This window comes from Cervus elaphus, chromosome 7 (genome assembly GCF_910594005.1).
Source record: "Cervus elaphus chromosome 7, mCerEla1.1, whole genome shotgun sequence".
Classification (NCBI taxonomy): Eukaryota; Metazoa; Chordata; class Mammalia; order Artiodactyla; family Cervidae; genus Cervus; species Cervus elaphus.
In genome coordinates, this window is record NC_057821.1 from 35345641 (window position 1) to 35362578 (window position 16938).

At 39.6% G+C, this 16938-nt stretch overlaps 1 protein-coding gene and 1 non-coding gene across 2 annotated transcripts; one reads left to right on the forward strand and one right to left on the reverse strand.

Moving 5' to 3' along the window:
* Window positions 1–3006: 3006 nt before the first annotated feature.
* On the reverse strand, window positions 3007–15119 carry LOC122697830 (placental prolactin-related protein 3-like). Its single transcript, XM_043908827.1, has 5 exons — window positions 15065–15119; window positions 8064–8245; window positions 5767–5874; window positions 3829–4008; window positions 3007–3198 (listed from the first exon to the last, which is right to left on the reverse strand). Exons 1-5 carry the CDS (start codon window positions 15117–15119, stop codon window positions 3007–3009), a joined length of 717 nt encoding a protein of 238 aa, XP_043764762.1.
* LOC122697880 lies at window positions 10224–10332 on the forward strand. The gene has a single exon (XR_006342212.1). It is a non-coding gene; the product is annotated as a U6 spliceosomal RNA (small nuclear RNA).
* Window positions 15120–16938: the final 1819 nt, after the last annotated feature.

Genomic DNA, 16938 nt, shown 5'->3' on the forward strand with positions numbered 1-16938 from the left:
ACCACCGCTACTATTCCTGATATAGCAGGACCATTTCTTCAAATGTAATCTTACATGGAAATCTGTAAAAGAGGGGAAAATCAACGCTTTCTGGATGGCAAGGGAGTGATTGTTAAATCCTGTCCAACTATCCCCTCCTTGGCTATGCCTGACTGAATCTATAGAATATCTATGGCTCTGTTCAATATTGTCTGAAATCTACAAAATTCACTTTATATGTCACGGTCATGAAAGGATAGCACTCTCAATGTCACCACCTCTGTTCTTGATGTAAAGTCCTAAATTCATGCTTGAAATAAATTTTCTGAGACAAATATAATGAAGATGTGTGTGGTCTATTGGTGAGTGTATGTTTCTTCCAATTGCATTGTCCCCCTTATTGCCAAATGTTTCCTCTAATAAATACCATCCTCTCTGCTGGAAATATCTAGACATTGAAGGAAAGAAACTTAAGCAAGTAACACAAAAGAATTAGATGTTTTGGGCTGTAAATGACTTAGAAATTGCTTACAGGATTTTCTCATGGTCTTTTAACTTTTGGAAGAAGAAACTGAAAACACAAGAAAGCTGACACTTTACATGCATGAAGGAGGCAAAGGAGGGATTGATAGATTGCTTTGGGGCACTCTGTCATGTTCTGAAAGGTTTCGGTCATCCCAGGTAGGGACAGGGACAGAACTCAGGCAAGAATAACCCTGGTTATGAGGGAAGAGATTGGTTTTGCTGGACAGTATTCCTCTATGTAGGTGAAAGGTGTCTTTGCCTAAAAGAAGATAATTTGGCTGGATTCTGCCCTGAGGCATTGCCATGATTTAGTCAACCCTAGAACTATGGCCTTTAGTAACAACAAAAGAATACTCCTAATATAAAGGACAATTTAAGAAAAAAGAGGAGAGAAGAGAAAATGGACATAAAATGGAATATAAGATATTTGCTCTTACTATATATATACACACACATATATTTGGCTCCTTAAAAGTAAAGTGTTCTAACAACTTTTCATCCTTCATTACCCAAGTCCTTGACTCACTTTCCTTTTGCTGCTTTTCCTTCCTTCTGTCTTTGTCTTCCTTCTCTCTTATTCATCCCCCTTTCCCATCTATCTTTTGATTTCCCATTTTTTGTTTACTAGGAATTATTGCTAAAGGCATAAAGATGCTGCAAAACCAGCCCAGGAACATCACTGACTTCTTAGGAGAGCCAGTCAAGAGATTGGCCCTCATTCTAGGTTGTCTGGAGGCAGTTGAACAAGCTGAAAAACCCTAATCCATTCACATTGCCCAGTCTCAGTAGAGACTCAGTCTATTTGGAGGATTTTTAATTCAGGGACCTACCAGGGCATGTTTGTAAGGCCAAATAATTACTGACTAGGATTATAACTCTAAAAGTAAGACAGAATGGTATCTCACATAAATGTGTTTTTGAATCCAGCTTTCTGATCTACTCGGTGTCTGTGTGACCAGTTGGACATTGTCCAGAGCCCCAGGCGGGGACAGATGCACACTAGTATTTCTGCCATTCAATTGTTCAGAGTGTTCATGATACATGGGTTTCCTGTGGGTCAGCTAGTAGGCAGCTGACTGTGGGCTACTTAATTTTCTCCAGGTGGTGCTTGCAGAGTGAGGGAAACAGAGAGGCTATGGTGACTACTGCAGGTGGTGAGCTGTGGGTACCAGAACATTTCCCCTGATTAAAAAGGGAACTATGATGTTGGGGATCCCCAACTTCTGAATGTCCTGGAAAATCACAAGGACACCCCATAAGAGAAACACTTGTCAGTCAAGGGGAATTTCAGATCAGTCTGTCTGGACCAAGAGAAGGGTACAACAGCTCCACATAAGCCAGTGATGTCAGAACTTTCCCATCTCGTTACCATCTACCCTGTTCCAACATGGCCCAAGGAATGAAGATCCAGAGAAGGAGAGAGAAGGAACCTTGCAGAAATGGACATATCAATGCTTCCTGGAAGGTCCCCTGGGCCTCAGCAGAGTAGAGGGAAACATTGAATAGGCTGAATATGAGATGGAGTTGACACTTGACTAACCTGACCTTGTGAAACCCATAGTGATAGAATGTATGGAATGGTTGCAAGGTGATGCAGAAAAAGAGGATGCAGTGTAGTGTGGGTGAAGACAGCCACTGGAAGAGGATGGAGCCAGCTAACATTTGTATCTGCTATGGTCTCAACCTTTGTGTCCCCAAGGAATTTCATATGATGAAATCCTGATCCCCATGGTTATGGCATCCATATGTGGTGCCTTTGTGAGGTGATGGAGTTATAAGGATGGAGCCTCCTCAATGAGATGAGTGCTTTTATGTATAAGAAATACACAGAGCTCCCGAGCCCTTCCCCCGTTTGAGGATACAATAAGAAGTGTGTGACCAGAAAGGACCCTGCATGAACACATTGTGGAAATCCAGTTTCATTGTTTATAAGTCTGTAATATTTTGTTATAGCAACCCAGAAGGTCTAAGACAACATCCTAACAATCTTCAGACAGTTCAGTAAACCTCATGCTATTTGTACAAAGGTGCGAAGCACTGATCCTGTCTGGTGTAACACTGTGACAGTGTGCTGACAGTTCGTGGCTGGCTTTCATAAAGACTCCTGAGGATTCAGTCTTCTTGGTAGCATGGCCAGAACCATGAACAATTGTCTAGTACTTTGATTCTCATAACTTGACCCAGAATAACTGGCTGTGGTTCTTATGTAATCTCTTAATGGTCTTCTTGTAATGCCATCTTCTGCTATTTGTGACTAATTTAAATAGGAGCTTCATTCTGTCAATTGTAGGGGTGGCTTTTCTTTTGATTTTCTATTAAATGAAAATAAGAAATGTTAACAAATTACCCTCTTAGATTTTGGCATCTCTACAGAGTCTGTGTTTATTTTTTTAAGAGGAGACCTATTTCACAGAGCATGCATGAAAAGCTGTAATTTCAAAAAAGCTTGCTAAGGCATAGATCATTAGGACCATCTCAGAACTGGATGGGATGGATGCGGATTTAGCACTCGTCACTGCTTCGGCATGCCAGGATCTTGGTGTACATGTCAAGTTTATGGGAATCCCTGCTCAGGCACTTGAACAGGATATAAAATGCAAAATGACGTATATCTTCATCGCTGGACACAAGGGATGGGAGTCCTTGCCAATATATGAGATCCTTGGCCAACTTCATCCTGACTGGAACAACAACCTGAATAACCAAAAGAAAATGACTTATTATGTGTTTTCTTAATATTTACTTATCTTTGTCCTTTGTAATTATCAAATTAAGATTTAGGGAACACATAGGAATATAAAACTCTCTAGGTATGGATTTTGGAGCCAGCCTATGAGAAAACATTCAGGAATCTAAAAAGTAGAAACATAACTCAAGTTGTTTTAACTTTCTCTTCTCTTCCTTCCCACTCTCATCCTTTGTTTGAGGAGATCAGAGAAAGAAGACAAAGGGAACTTCAATAGCAGATGTCCTGGGATACTTTGAGGAAAATGATGAGCTTGGAAATTCTGTTCTGTTATTCTCTTGCTGTTGAAAATATTTCAACCACCTGTGCCCAGGAAGAGGCAAGCTTTTGGTGGAATTATGTGCAATGCAGGGAAGGCAGCACATGACAAAAATTAGAGTGAAAAAAAAATTGCAGTGAAATTCTGATTCCTTTACAGTTGAATCTATCGCTATGAATGAGTAGGCTCCTGCTTTATTTAGGAGCAGTCTAGCATATAAAAGTCATGAATCTTTTTCTTACAAAATGAGATATTTCAAAACTCCTTATGCATTACAGAGTCATCAACAAAGCAAGAAAGCCCTCTGCAGGATGCTCACCTGGCTGAATTGCCTCTCTAAGATTGTTTGAAGTTTGTGTAATTTTTTAAAATTCTCTCTGGCACTTGATAGGATAGTATCTGAGAGATATATCCCAAACCGCAGGTCATGGACTAGGGCATACAGAGGATCTCCCCAAAGGTACTGTAACATGAGTATCCACTTAGTAAGGTCTTCATTCTAAGCAAACAGAAGAAAAAGTCTCATTAAAATAATCATAATTCAGTAGTTTTGGTAACATGTGATCTTTGCTCAGAGCAGCTGACCTGAAAGACTTTTGGTTATTCCTATGTGTATGGAGAGATTTTTGAAGGTAGTAAAAGTTGCAAAATTATAAAATTAAGCTATTAGTTCACACTTCACTGGATTATTAAAAATCTGGGTTAATTTAGGAATTATTTTTCTGATGATTTCTAATTTATAACATGAATTTCTTTTTTCTTCTGAAATTCTACTACCCACTCACTGAGTTCTATTATGTTTGTCTATTTGCATGAGAGAAATCTAAGTATATTATGACAAGTCAGTATGTGCCTGCAGTACCTGACCCAGGAAAGAAGCGTTTTGCCTGTGCCCACATCATTGTCACCCAGCAGTGATCTTTCATATCAATGGATCAGATGAGTCATTCATATTGATTTTTGATTCATGGTTTGTTTTATGATATTAAAACAAAGAGACAATGAAGAACAGAAGACATTCCTAAACAGGCTTTCTTTCCTCAGTTGATCCCAACACCAGCCCCCATGCTGGTATCAGAAGAGTCTGTCTTGTTGACTTGTGTCCGGGCAGAAAACGGCACAGCGTTGTCTTTAGTAACAGCATCAGTGGGATTCACAATGGAGGGTTTTCCCCCCAGTTCACTACTAGTATTAGAATTGAGCATGAAAATCCTGGGGGCTGAAGATCTCTAGTTAATATGCTTGATTTCTTTACAGCCATGAACTGTTTTAGTGGAAAAGAACAGAGAACTGAGTAGGATTAAATATAGTAATGCACATAAAGTGCTTAGTAAAACGTATGGACATGTAGTAACTCTCAATAAACTTTAAATTCAAGCTTATTGAAAAATCCCTCCTCCTTCCCTTCTTTGACCTTTCCCTTTACTTGATCATCCTCATTATTAATGAGCTTAACAGAGGAAAAGAATGCTGATATCATTAAGAAAGTTGTAGAGAGAAAAGATAGTATGTTAAGGAGGGATGCATGTGAAGATATTTTGAATAATGTTAGGATGAAGGAAAATGCAGGAAATCAGAAAAGAGAGATTATAATGGTGAAAATTTGAAGCTGCCATAAATGATTGAGGCTTGATACATAAACTGTGTTGTCCTCAAAACAGAGACAATATTTGCGGCCATGAGAAGCAAAGCAACGTTATATAGGCCATTTTGGCAGAGACTTACAAATTAAAAATAAAAGGTGACAGAGGAGTCATTGAGACTGATGAATGAGGAGGTGTTAGAGAAGTAGAGCAGATTCAGGAGAGCTTTGAAAGGCAGACGCGCTGGCTCGAGTGCTGCAGTATAGGACTCCCAAATAGGAGTCACTAGTAACAGCGAGTACTCAAAACTGGGGTGTGTTTCTTACACATTCATCAATTTTGCAATCTTATATTTTACACATGGAAGTTCCCATTCTTTTCCTGTTCTTGTACAGAGTAACAGCTGCAATCCTGTGTTTAATGCATTCCTTGAACTAATCTTGTCTGCATGGACAATTTATTGATCTGTTATTTCCTTTGCTACTACAGATCTTTAGTCATCCCTTGATTTCGCTCATGCATCATCAAGTGCATAATATAATTTCTCTTCAACTGCTTACAGTTCCTCCACTGTTTTTTGCATGTACAGTTACCATTACCTCTAATATTCTGAAGCCTGGTAAGCTACATACTGTCTCATTCGATCTGGTGAAAAACCCAGGTGAAAGACTCACATTCACCAGTTGGGCTTTTTCTGTTTCTTCAGGAGCATGGATGGGATTGGTGTGGCAGTCATTGGTGGCATTGATATACTCCGGTATACTCTGGGAATACTTCGCATCCTGAAAGTGATCAGGCAATTAGTTAGGGTTGTTGGGCATTCAGTAGATGAACCCTATACTAGAACATTAACATGTTTGATAGACGTGTAATTTTTTAACTGTGGGGGGGGGGGCATCACAAAATTTGAAAGTCATTCTTTTCCTACTTTTTCTATATATTGTCTCTATAAAAATGATTTTACATCTAACTTTTCTAAGCTCAAATTTTCCCTTCTCTATTTTATCACTTTTTAAAATTTTTTTAGTATTTAAACCAAATATAGTACTTTTGTACCAATACTTGGTGCTTCCCAGGTGACAGTAGTGGTAAAGAACATTCCTGCCAATGCAGGAGATATAAGAAGACTCAGGTTTGATCCCTTGGTGAGGAGCATCCCTTGCAAGAGGGTACAGCAGCACACTCCTGGACTCTCGCCTGGCGAATCCTATGGACAGAGGAGCCTGTTGAGCTACAGTCAGTAGGGTTGCAAAGAGTTGGACACAAATGATGTGACTTAGAATGCATGCATGCACCTATATTTAACCATTTAATCTCTTGTTTACTGTGGGTTAGAGCCAATATACTCCCCTATAAGGAGTAATACAGTAATGACTCTGACTTATCTTTGAACCCGCTCACCAAAATGATTAGTGTTCATCCCAGGTGCAGAACACAATACTGTTTTTGGTGACAAAATGGTACGTCAGGAAAACACGGCATAAAGTTATAGGAAATACTAAGCAATGGACTGAGAATAATAAGAGTAGAAAAATGTTAACTAACACTTTGATAGAGAAAAACTAATCTTTTGCGGAAGTTATGAACATTTGAAGACTTTACTTGGAAGAGTTTGGAAAAAATGGAAAGTCAAAAATGGAGGATGAAACAAAAACTAGTGAGTACAAAAAACTATGTAAATTTAATAGAAACCTTTAGCACCGCCTTTTATTAGCTGTCTGCTCTACTGTGTGCTCCTTGAGTGACCTAAAAGAATTAACATACAACTTTCATATACCTTCATCAGAAAGAGAATAATTGTTTCCAATTGTAAACTCTGCTTCTATAGTAGCTCGAAAACTATTCACTACAAATCATAAAACAATAATTTGTAGCATTAAAAAAGCTACCAGTATTCGTTTTTGTGACCGGGATGCAGCTTTGTTTAACATGTTCCATCCACCCAGTTCACTGCAGAGCAGTTCTCATTTATTGGCTATTTACTCTGAGCCTGGAGAAGAAAGCCCAGAGAGACCCTGAAGGACGAGAAAATCAACATGCTTTGTTTTCCACAATCCCACCTAAAACTGCTTTCTGTCGGGTTATTATGGACTGAATGTGTGTTCTTCAAATTCATGTGTTAGAGCCCGAACTGCCAAAAAACTGTGTTTTGAAAAGGGTTCTGACTTTTTGGTACGCCATGGTCTATAGCCCACCAGAATCCCCTGTCCATGGTATTTCTCAGGCAAAAATACTGGAGTGGCTTGCCGTTCCCTTCTCCAGGGAATCTTACAGACCCTGGGATAGAACCCAGATCTCTCCCATTGAAGGCAGATTCTTTACCATCTGAGCCACCAGCAAAGCCCATTAAGGTTAAATGAGCTCTCAGGGTGGAAAACTCATCCAATAGTTTAGGTGTCTCCATGAAGCAAAACACCAGAGAATTTTCTCTTCTGTCTCTGTGTCTGTGTGTCCTTTCCTCTGTCTGTCTTCCCCACCCCACACCCTGTGTGAGGACGCACGGAGAAGCCATCCTGGGAAGAAAGAGTTCTTACCAGAACCTCACCTTGCTGGTGCCTGATCGGGGACTTCTAGCCCCCAGAGCTGTGAGGAAACAAATTTCTGGTGTTTATTCCACTGAGTCTATTGTAATCTTTTATGTATTCTTAGCTGACAAATACAAAATCATTTATTTTGGAAATTTTAAAAAGAAAATGAAAAAGGAAATTGACACAGTTGTTGCACTTCTTTGGAAACTTTGAGATTTCACAAAACTAGTCCTTTCTTCAATTTCCATATCTTATGAGCTGACGGCGCCTTTAACCTAGAGAGTGTGTTATTTGAATTTAGGCTGATGTAGCCCTCTTGTTGAAAGGACAGTATGACCCAGTCACTTACACAAAGGTCCTTCTGGGAGCCTGGCGGTCAACAGTCCATGGGGTCACAAGAGTCGGACACGACTTAGCAACTAAACCACCACCACAGTACTTACAAACTCATTGAACATTATTGTGGAAAGGTTATGCATGTCGTGGGACAGCCTAGAGACACGGCTAAACGTTTTTCTAAGGAACTTCAGGGGGATGCCAAACACATCAGGACCGCAGGATGGGCATACGTTGCCTTGGCACAGGAGCAGATTTGACAGGACCAGCAGCAGGACCAGGCAGGGCCCTGTTAAAATAAAAACATGAGCCATTCTGAGATGATCTAGTCACTTGAGGTTATTAAATCCATCCTGTGGAGGGAAGCCCTCTCTTTCCCTGTTGCTCTGAGCAGGAATTGGATCTGTAGTAGCTGTGGTGAGGAAGAAGGAGTTCCTTCTGTGTAAATTTAGGAGGATGATGATATTTGCACAGATACATATTTGGAGACGTAGGATACTCCTTGCATTTTCATATTGCTCCCAGAAGTACTTCTGTGCTCTGCAAACATTTGGAACTTAATTCTGAGCCAGCATATTTAGGCCATTCTTTTAAGACAGTTTAATGTCGGGACTCTGCAGACTCTGACCAGAGAGGCCCTCTAGGAGTTTATAATTTTTTCACTCTACATTGACTAATGATTGAATTTTAGACACAGAAATGACAAGAAGTATACAGTTGATCTGTGTGGTTTACATCATGCTGGGGTAAGAGTAAACACATGACTGACTGATCGCTACTATTGAGTACAGAGAGAATACTAAGAGAAAAAGGTACTGTACCTTGGATCTGCTAACTCACCTTCATAACCCCATGCATGTCTTTGATACTTTCCCCAAAGCTTTAAAACATCTTAAAATTTGTGTTTCACAGTAGCCCTGTGAGATAGCCTTCATCTTCACTGTGATCATCAAGTTATGTTAATGAAGATGCAATGCCTTGGAGAGGGCAAGTAATTTTCCCCAGGTCCCATTATTAGCAGATGGAGGTGACTGGGCACCAATGCAGTCATCTGCTCACTTCCTGATGTCACATCACATATGCCTGTGGGCTCTCGGTCTGCATGTGTGTAACCAGGACCACATCAGGAGCTGTGATGACTCTCTGCTTAAAGCGAAAAATATCTTGTCTTTTACTGCTGAACAAAAGTGACCCTAGATCATTGGTTTCATCCACTTGTTCTGCTCTGTCTATAAAACACTCACTGTTAAAGTCTTTGACAATTATCAGTGTTGGGGCTTGGTTCTCCTGGCTAGACTTTCTTCTACTGATATTTCTTCTACTTTTATTCATCTTTAGTCTTCTCACTACGTTTGTTTCTTTGAGACAATGGCAGGTAAATCTCCAGATGGTCATCCAAGAATCTTACCTCTCAGCACCCAGGCCCCCATCACTGACTCTGCGGACATGCCTGGCCTTTCCTGACTGTGACGTTTCAGGGAGAAAATCCATCTGTCCGATCGGGAGCACATCCTGACAACCATGGGGCTGAGTTTTCAAACTATCTCCAAACATCTCCTCTTTGATAGGAGAACTAGACCTTCAGGCTTCCATGATGTATTGTAATATTTCAGAAATTATTCCTGGCCCTACCTTTGGCCAACAGAAGCATGAAATCATAGACTCTTGCAAGCATGATTTTAATATTACTTTTCCTGTCTGTCCTTTGTAAGTAAGCAGAATTTAAGACTAAAGTGAGCAAGAATTGAGTTTCGACATAAGAACTGATAACATAGGGATTTTATCCTACTGAATGAGATTCAACATGATTCTTTCTACAACTTAACAGAAGAGTGGTAATTAAGGATAAGATATCAGCATTTACTAGGTTTTCTCTGCTCTTAGTTTAAAGGGGCATGGTATCTAAGAATAAAAAGGTTATTTAAAATTAAGTGATGAAAATCAACGAAGTGATTCTTAAAAGGAAGACGTATAAGTTGGAAAAATTTGGGACTATGTCTTTCATCAACTAAAGACCTTATGTGACAGGCAAGGAGAATATAGCTTGTATAACATAGATGTACTTGTGTGCATGTATTTCTGTGCATGTATACATGTGTTATGAATCAATATATGCTTAATTACTACGTGGGACTTTGGACCTTATAAAATTCAATTTTATAAGTGGCAGTAAATATAGCAGAATATTCTAATTCCTAGTGTAATTGATATTTTGTTGGTAGATGACTAACTATATGATTTTTTTATTCTGTTTAAGTGTTACTTGTGTGTTTGCTTTGGTAGCACATATGTTAGAAAATTGGAATAATACTGACAAGATTAGCATGGCCCCTGCCCAATGATGACACACAAATGTGTGAAGCCTTCCATATTTTTCTAACAACTTCGAGGGTTGCGATGGGAAGGAAGGTGGGAAGGAGGTTCAAGATCGAGGGGTATAGGTAAACCTATGGCTGATTCATGTTGATGTTTGGCCGAAAGCAGTACAGTATTGTAAAGTAATTAGCCTTCAATTAAACATCAATAAATTTAATGATTAAAACTGTAGTTGGGGATCATATAACAGGTTCAGATATCCATTGTATGACTAAAGAGGATCTGACTGGAAACTGATGGTGTCAATTATCATTGGTTAGTGATTCACTAACTTTATAGTTGAATGAGAAAAGTAAACTAACAGACACTATTGTCTGTGACTCAGTGTCATAGCAAGCTATAGTCCTGGTCTGCGTTCACTTTAGGCGGTATAGCGCCCAAACTTTGAAACTGAGACTGTTCCCGGAGCGCACAGTCATGAGTCCTGTTCAGGGTTTCTGTTCCTGATCCTGGAGGCTTCTGTTCGCTGGTCCACTAGGTCCGAAACTTTCTCTCCTGAGCTTTCTCTGTTTCTATCATGTGCACAAGTCTTTCTATTTTGGTGTCTAATTTGATCCTCTTATTTTTTTGATCAGACTACCAAGTCTCTTTATGATTTACTTTTTAGACCCTTTTGAGCTTTGATTTTTCTGATGCTCATTAGTGTATTTGCTTCCATGTCCACCTCTCTGAGTAGTTCTCAGTATCTACATATACCCTACCCTATTCGCTTACTGTCTGGATTTTGGCGTTCAGCATCAGCATATTTTTTATTAACTTTATTTTCCTTATGGTGAAGTTTCTGATATATAGCTTAAGCTAGTTGGCTCCCATCTGGCTTGTTCGTGTTGTTTCCAAAAAATTGGAGAACTCTGATTTCTTTCTAGGCAATACTGTCCCTTCATTTGATACCATTGCTAATTTTCAGTGATTTCAGTTCTTGCTTCATAAGCTTTGTCTTTCTCAATCTACTGTAACTTGAGTGCTATGTGTCTCTATGTTGGTATTACTATTTTATTTTATTTTTTTTAATTTCAATTGGAGGCCAACTACTTTACAATATTGTGTTGGTTTTGCCATGCATTGACAGGAATCCGCCATGGGTGTACATGTGTTCCCCATCCTGAACCCCCTTCCTACCTCCTCCCTATCCCATCCTTCTGGGTCATCCCTGTGCACCATCCCAAGCACCATGGATCATGCATAGAACCCGGAATGGTGATTCGTGTCACATGTGATAATATACATACATGTTTCAATGTCTTTCTCCCAAGTCATCCCACCCCCGTCTCTGCCACAGAGTCCAAAACGCTTCTATACATCTGTGTGTCTTTTGCTGTCTCGCATACAGGGTTATCGATACCATCTTTCTAAAGTCCATATATATATATATATATATTAGTATACTATATTGGTGTTTTTCTTTCTGGTTTACTTTCTGGTTTCTTTCTTTCTGGTTTACTAGGCTCCAGTTTCATCCACCTTATTAGAACTAATTCAAATCTATTTTTTAATGGCTGAGTAATATTCCATTGTGTATATGACCACAGTTTTCTCATCTATTCATCTGCTAATGGGCATCTAGATTACTTCCATGTCCTGCCCTTTAAAAACAGTGCAGCAATGAACATTGGGTACATGTGTCTCTTTCATTTCTGGTGTCCTCATTGTGTATGCCCAGTAGTGGGATTGCTTGGTAATCTGGCAGTGCTCTTTCCAGTGTTTTAAGGAATCTCCACCCTGTTCTCCATAGTGGCTGTATTACTATTTTAAATAAATATCAAACTAGTATACCAGAGAATTAAAGGGAATAAAATTACAATAGTATTCGTAATAATACAGTCCCCCAAATTATACTCCAGTAATGCTCCCAGTTTTAAATGACTTTCTACCCATGTATTATTGAGGTCCCCTACTCACTCCTTACTAGGTGTTTCAATTTTGAAATAGAATGTAGAAAACAATGGAGTCGAAAATTCTGAAAATCACCTTGGATTTTAGATGCCTCAAGATTAAACATGTAATGATTAGTTTTTTGTAGTTAGTAGGGCTAGTCTGAGCACACATAGCTCAGTGTAGGGTGATTGCTATTGAGTGAAGGATGTATGCTGTGAACTGCAATCACCAAACAGGTGATCCGAAATAAAGAAAGCAATGCCAGAAACACACAGGCTTCTGTTTTGTAAGGAAAAACTTACAGTGTCTGTAATCTACAGTCTGATCTTCAGATTCTTCAATACATTTACTCTTCCTTCAATACATTTACATCAATTACTCTTCAATACATTTACTTTTGAAAACTGACTTATTTGAGCTGCTTGTATTTTGGAAAGTGATCCTTTATCAGTTGTTTTATTTGCTATTATATTCTCCTATTCTTACCAAAAGTCACAGACTGGATGAATGGATAGAAAACCAAAACCCATATATATGCGGTCTAAAAGAGACCCACTTCAGTCCTAGAGACACATAGAGACTGAAAGTGAGTGGATGAAAAAAGATATTCCATGGAAATGGAAATCAGAAGAAAGCTGGATTGGCAATTCTCGTATCAGAAAAAATAGACCTTAAAGTAAAAACTATTATAAGAGATAAAGAAGAACACTACCAAATGATCAAGGGTCAGTCCAAGAAAAAGACAAAACAATTTTAAATATTTATGTAGCCAACATAGGAGCACCTCAATACATGAGGAAAACACTAACTGACACAAAAGGGGAAATTGGCAGTAACACAATAATAGTAGGCCATGTCAACACTGCACCTGTACCAATGGGCAGATCAACAAAACAGAAAATTAATAAGGAAACATAAGCCTACAAGGAAATATTAGAGCAAACAGACCTAATTGATATCTTCAGCACATTCCATCACATGTAGAAAACACTTCCTTCTCAAGTGCACATGGAACATTTTCCTCATTGTGGGTCACAAATCAAACCTCAGTAAATTTAAGGAAATTGAAATTGTATCAAGCATTTTCTGTGATCACAACACTCTGAGATTAGATATAGATTATAGGGGAAAAAACACCTTTAAAGAACAGAAACAGATGGAGATTCAACAACACATTTCTAAATAATAAACAGGTTACTAACGAAATAAGGGAAATCAAAATATTCCTAGAAACAAAGCACAATGAAAACATGATGATCTAAAACCTATAGGATGCAACAAAAGCAGTTCTAAGAGGGAAGGTTATAGTAATACAAATCCTACCTCAAGAAACACACTGAACAGACAACCTAACTTTACATATCTTCAGCTCTTTTTAAATTTCTCTTATCAATGTCTTAAAGGTTTTGTATAAAATCTTTCATCATCTTGCTTAAGTCTATTTCTGTGTTTTATCTTTTTGTGATGCAATAGTAAATGGGCGTTTTTACTTTATTCAACTGCTGGTTCATTGTTGATATATAGTTAGGAAACAGAGTTTTGTATATTTGAATATAGTAAACATAATGTATGCTACATCTTTAAAGAATAGACATTTTCCCACAAATAAGACATATAGATGGTCAAGAGGTATATGACAAGATGCTCAGCATCGCTAATAATCAAAGGAAATGCAGATCAAAAGCACAAGAGATATCACCTCGTACCTGTTTGAATGGCAGGTACCAAAAATGCAAGAAATTACAAATCTTGTTGAGGATATGGAGAAAAAGAAGTGCTTGTGCACTGTTGGTAGGGATGCATACCGGTGCAACTCCCATGGAAAAATACTGTAGAGATTCCCCAAGAAATTTCAAAGAGAACTGTTATGTGATCCATTATCCCCCTTCTGGATATATAGTCAAAGGAAATGAAATTATTGTCTCAAAGAGAGATCTGTATTCCCATGTTCATTGCAGCATCATTCACAGTAGCCTTGGTATAGGAACAACCTGAGTATCTTTCAACAGATGAATGGATTAAGACAATGTAATTTGACATATATAGGTAAATATTATTTAGCCATTAGAAAAAGAAAGAAATCCTTCCATATATGGCAACATGGATGAAACTGGAGGACATTACACTAGGTAAATTAAGTTAGACAAAGAAAAATAAAATCCGATCTCAATTATAAGGAATCTCAAAGAAAAAAAATCTCTGAGAGAGTGGACATCATCAAGTGGCATACCTACTCAACAAACATGAGTTTGAGTAAGCTCTGGTATTGGGGATGGACAGGGAAGCCTGGCGTGCCACAGTCCATGGGGTCACAAATAATCGGACATGACTGAAAAACTGACTCAACTGAAGAGAGTGGAACTAACCTGTGTTCTCCTCAAAAAGCAAAAGTTAAACCTGTGTGGTGATGGCAATGATCTTAATATAAAGGGAAACTTGTTTCTAATACATGCACAAATGGGGGTGGACAAGATGACGGAGGGGTAGGTGGAAGTGGGGTACACCTCTCTCTACCAATGTATCAAGAAGGTCTAAAGACTCAGCAGTTCTCACAGAAGACCAGTGAATACTGGCAGGATGCCCTGAATACTGAGAAGGAATATCCGGATCCACACAGAACTCAGTAGGACAAAGGAAAGAAGGGATGAGGAAGAAGGGGAAAGAAGGAGGAGAGCACGTGGGAGCAGCCTGCAACTGGAGGTGAGGGAGCTGAAGCACAGGGGAGAGATCCCGCGTCCATGGCCGTCCACTGGAATGGGGGAGTCATTTGAAGCTGCTGGGGACTGAACGAACTAAGCTGTAACCATCTGAATGGAGTAAGAAACACATAGACAAGCCATGCTGCTGCCTTTCATACCTCGGACAGAGTTGTAAGTCCACTGGTGTCCACGGAAGCTGGATGCTGGAGCCATGGGGACTGCAGAATGAACCTGGGATGAGGACTCCTGTTGACTGTGGGGAGTCAGCTGGATGGGATGGGATGGAGGAAATCTGCTGCATCGAATGCCTCTTAAGGAAAGCCACGAGGCCATAAAAGTAGGGTTCAACTGCCTGTGGGGTAGAGCTATCTCTTTCTGCATGGTGGTACCTGTAGGTTGAGCAATAGAGAAAGACTTCGGTGAGGGTGGTCTTTGAGTGCCTGATGCACTAAGCAATGGAGAGTTTTGAATGTCTATATACACTACCCTACCCTGTTCTCTGTCTAAATTGTGGGTTTTAGCATCGTAATATTTTTATGAACTTCAATTTCTTCTGGTAGAGTTCCTGGTTTACAAATTAAGCTAATTCCTCACATCTGTTCCATGTTTCACATTTCCTTTGACTCTGCCCTATATGCCTTTTCCTGGACAGGTTTTTATCTGTATCTTTTAAAAAGCTGTAATCCGCTGGATATATACCAAGAGAAAATCATACTTTGTAAAGATACATGCACCTCAGTGTTCCTTGCTTCAACAGGGCTTCCCTGGGGGCTCAGATGATAAAGAATTGACCTGTAGTGCGAGACAGAGAAGGCAATGGCACCCTACTTCAGTACTCTTGCCTGAAGAATCCCAGGGTCGGTGGAGCCTGGTGGGCTACTGTCTATGTGGTCACACAGAGTCGGACATGACTGAAGCAACTGAGCAGCAGCAGTGCGAGAGACCTGGATTCGATCCCTGGGTTGGGAAGATCCCCTGGAGGAGGGGATGGCAACCCACTCCAATCTTCTTGCCTATTATTGTCCACGGGGACTACACCCATGGACAGATGTGTCTGGCAGGCTACAATCCATTGGGTCGCAAAGAGTCGGGGACGACTAAGTGATTAAGCATAGCAGTGTTCATTGCAGCACGGTTTACAATAGCCAGAACATGGAAGCAACCTAAATGTCCATCAACAGAGAAATGGGCAAAGAAGATGCAGTGCAGATATACAATATAATGTTACTCAGTCATAAGAAGGAACAAAATAATGCTATCAGAAGCAATATGGATGGACCTGGATATTGTCATACAAAGTGAGGTAAGTCAGAAAGAGAAAGACAAATGCATATGATATCACTGATATGTGGAATATTGCAAAAGGGTAGAAATGAACTTATTTACAAACAGGAAGAGAGTCACAATGTAGAAAAGTATCTTATGGTTCCAGGGGGAAGTAGGGAGGGATGAATTGTGACATTGGGATTGATGTGTACACACTTATATAAGATAGATAACTAATAAGGACCTGTTGCATAGAACAGGAAACGCTACTCAACTCTGTAATGAACTACTTGAGTTTAGTTCAGTTCAGTCACTCAGTCGTGTCCTACTCTTTGCGATCCCATGAACCGAGCATGCCAGGCCTCCCTGTCCATCACCAACTCCCAGGATCTACCCAAACTCATGTCCATTGACTCGGTTATGCCACCACACAATTTCATCCTCTGTCATCCCCTTCTTCTCGTGCCTTCAATCTTTCCCAACATTGCGGTCTTTTCAAATGGGTCAGCTCTTTGCATCAGGTAGCCAAAATATTGTAGCTTCAGCTTCAACATCAGTCCTTCCAATGAACACTCAGGACTGATCTCCTTTAGGATAGACTGGTTGCATCTCCTTGCAGTCCAAGGGACTCTCTAGAGTCTGCTCCACACCACAGTTCAAAAGCTTCAATTCTATGGTTCTCAGCTTTCTTTATAGTCCAACTTTCACATCCACACCGGACTACTGGAAAAAACATAACCTTGACTAGACGGAACTTTGTTGACAA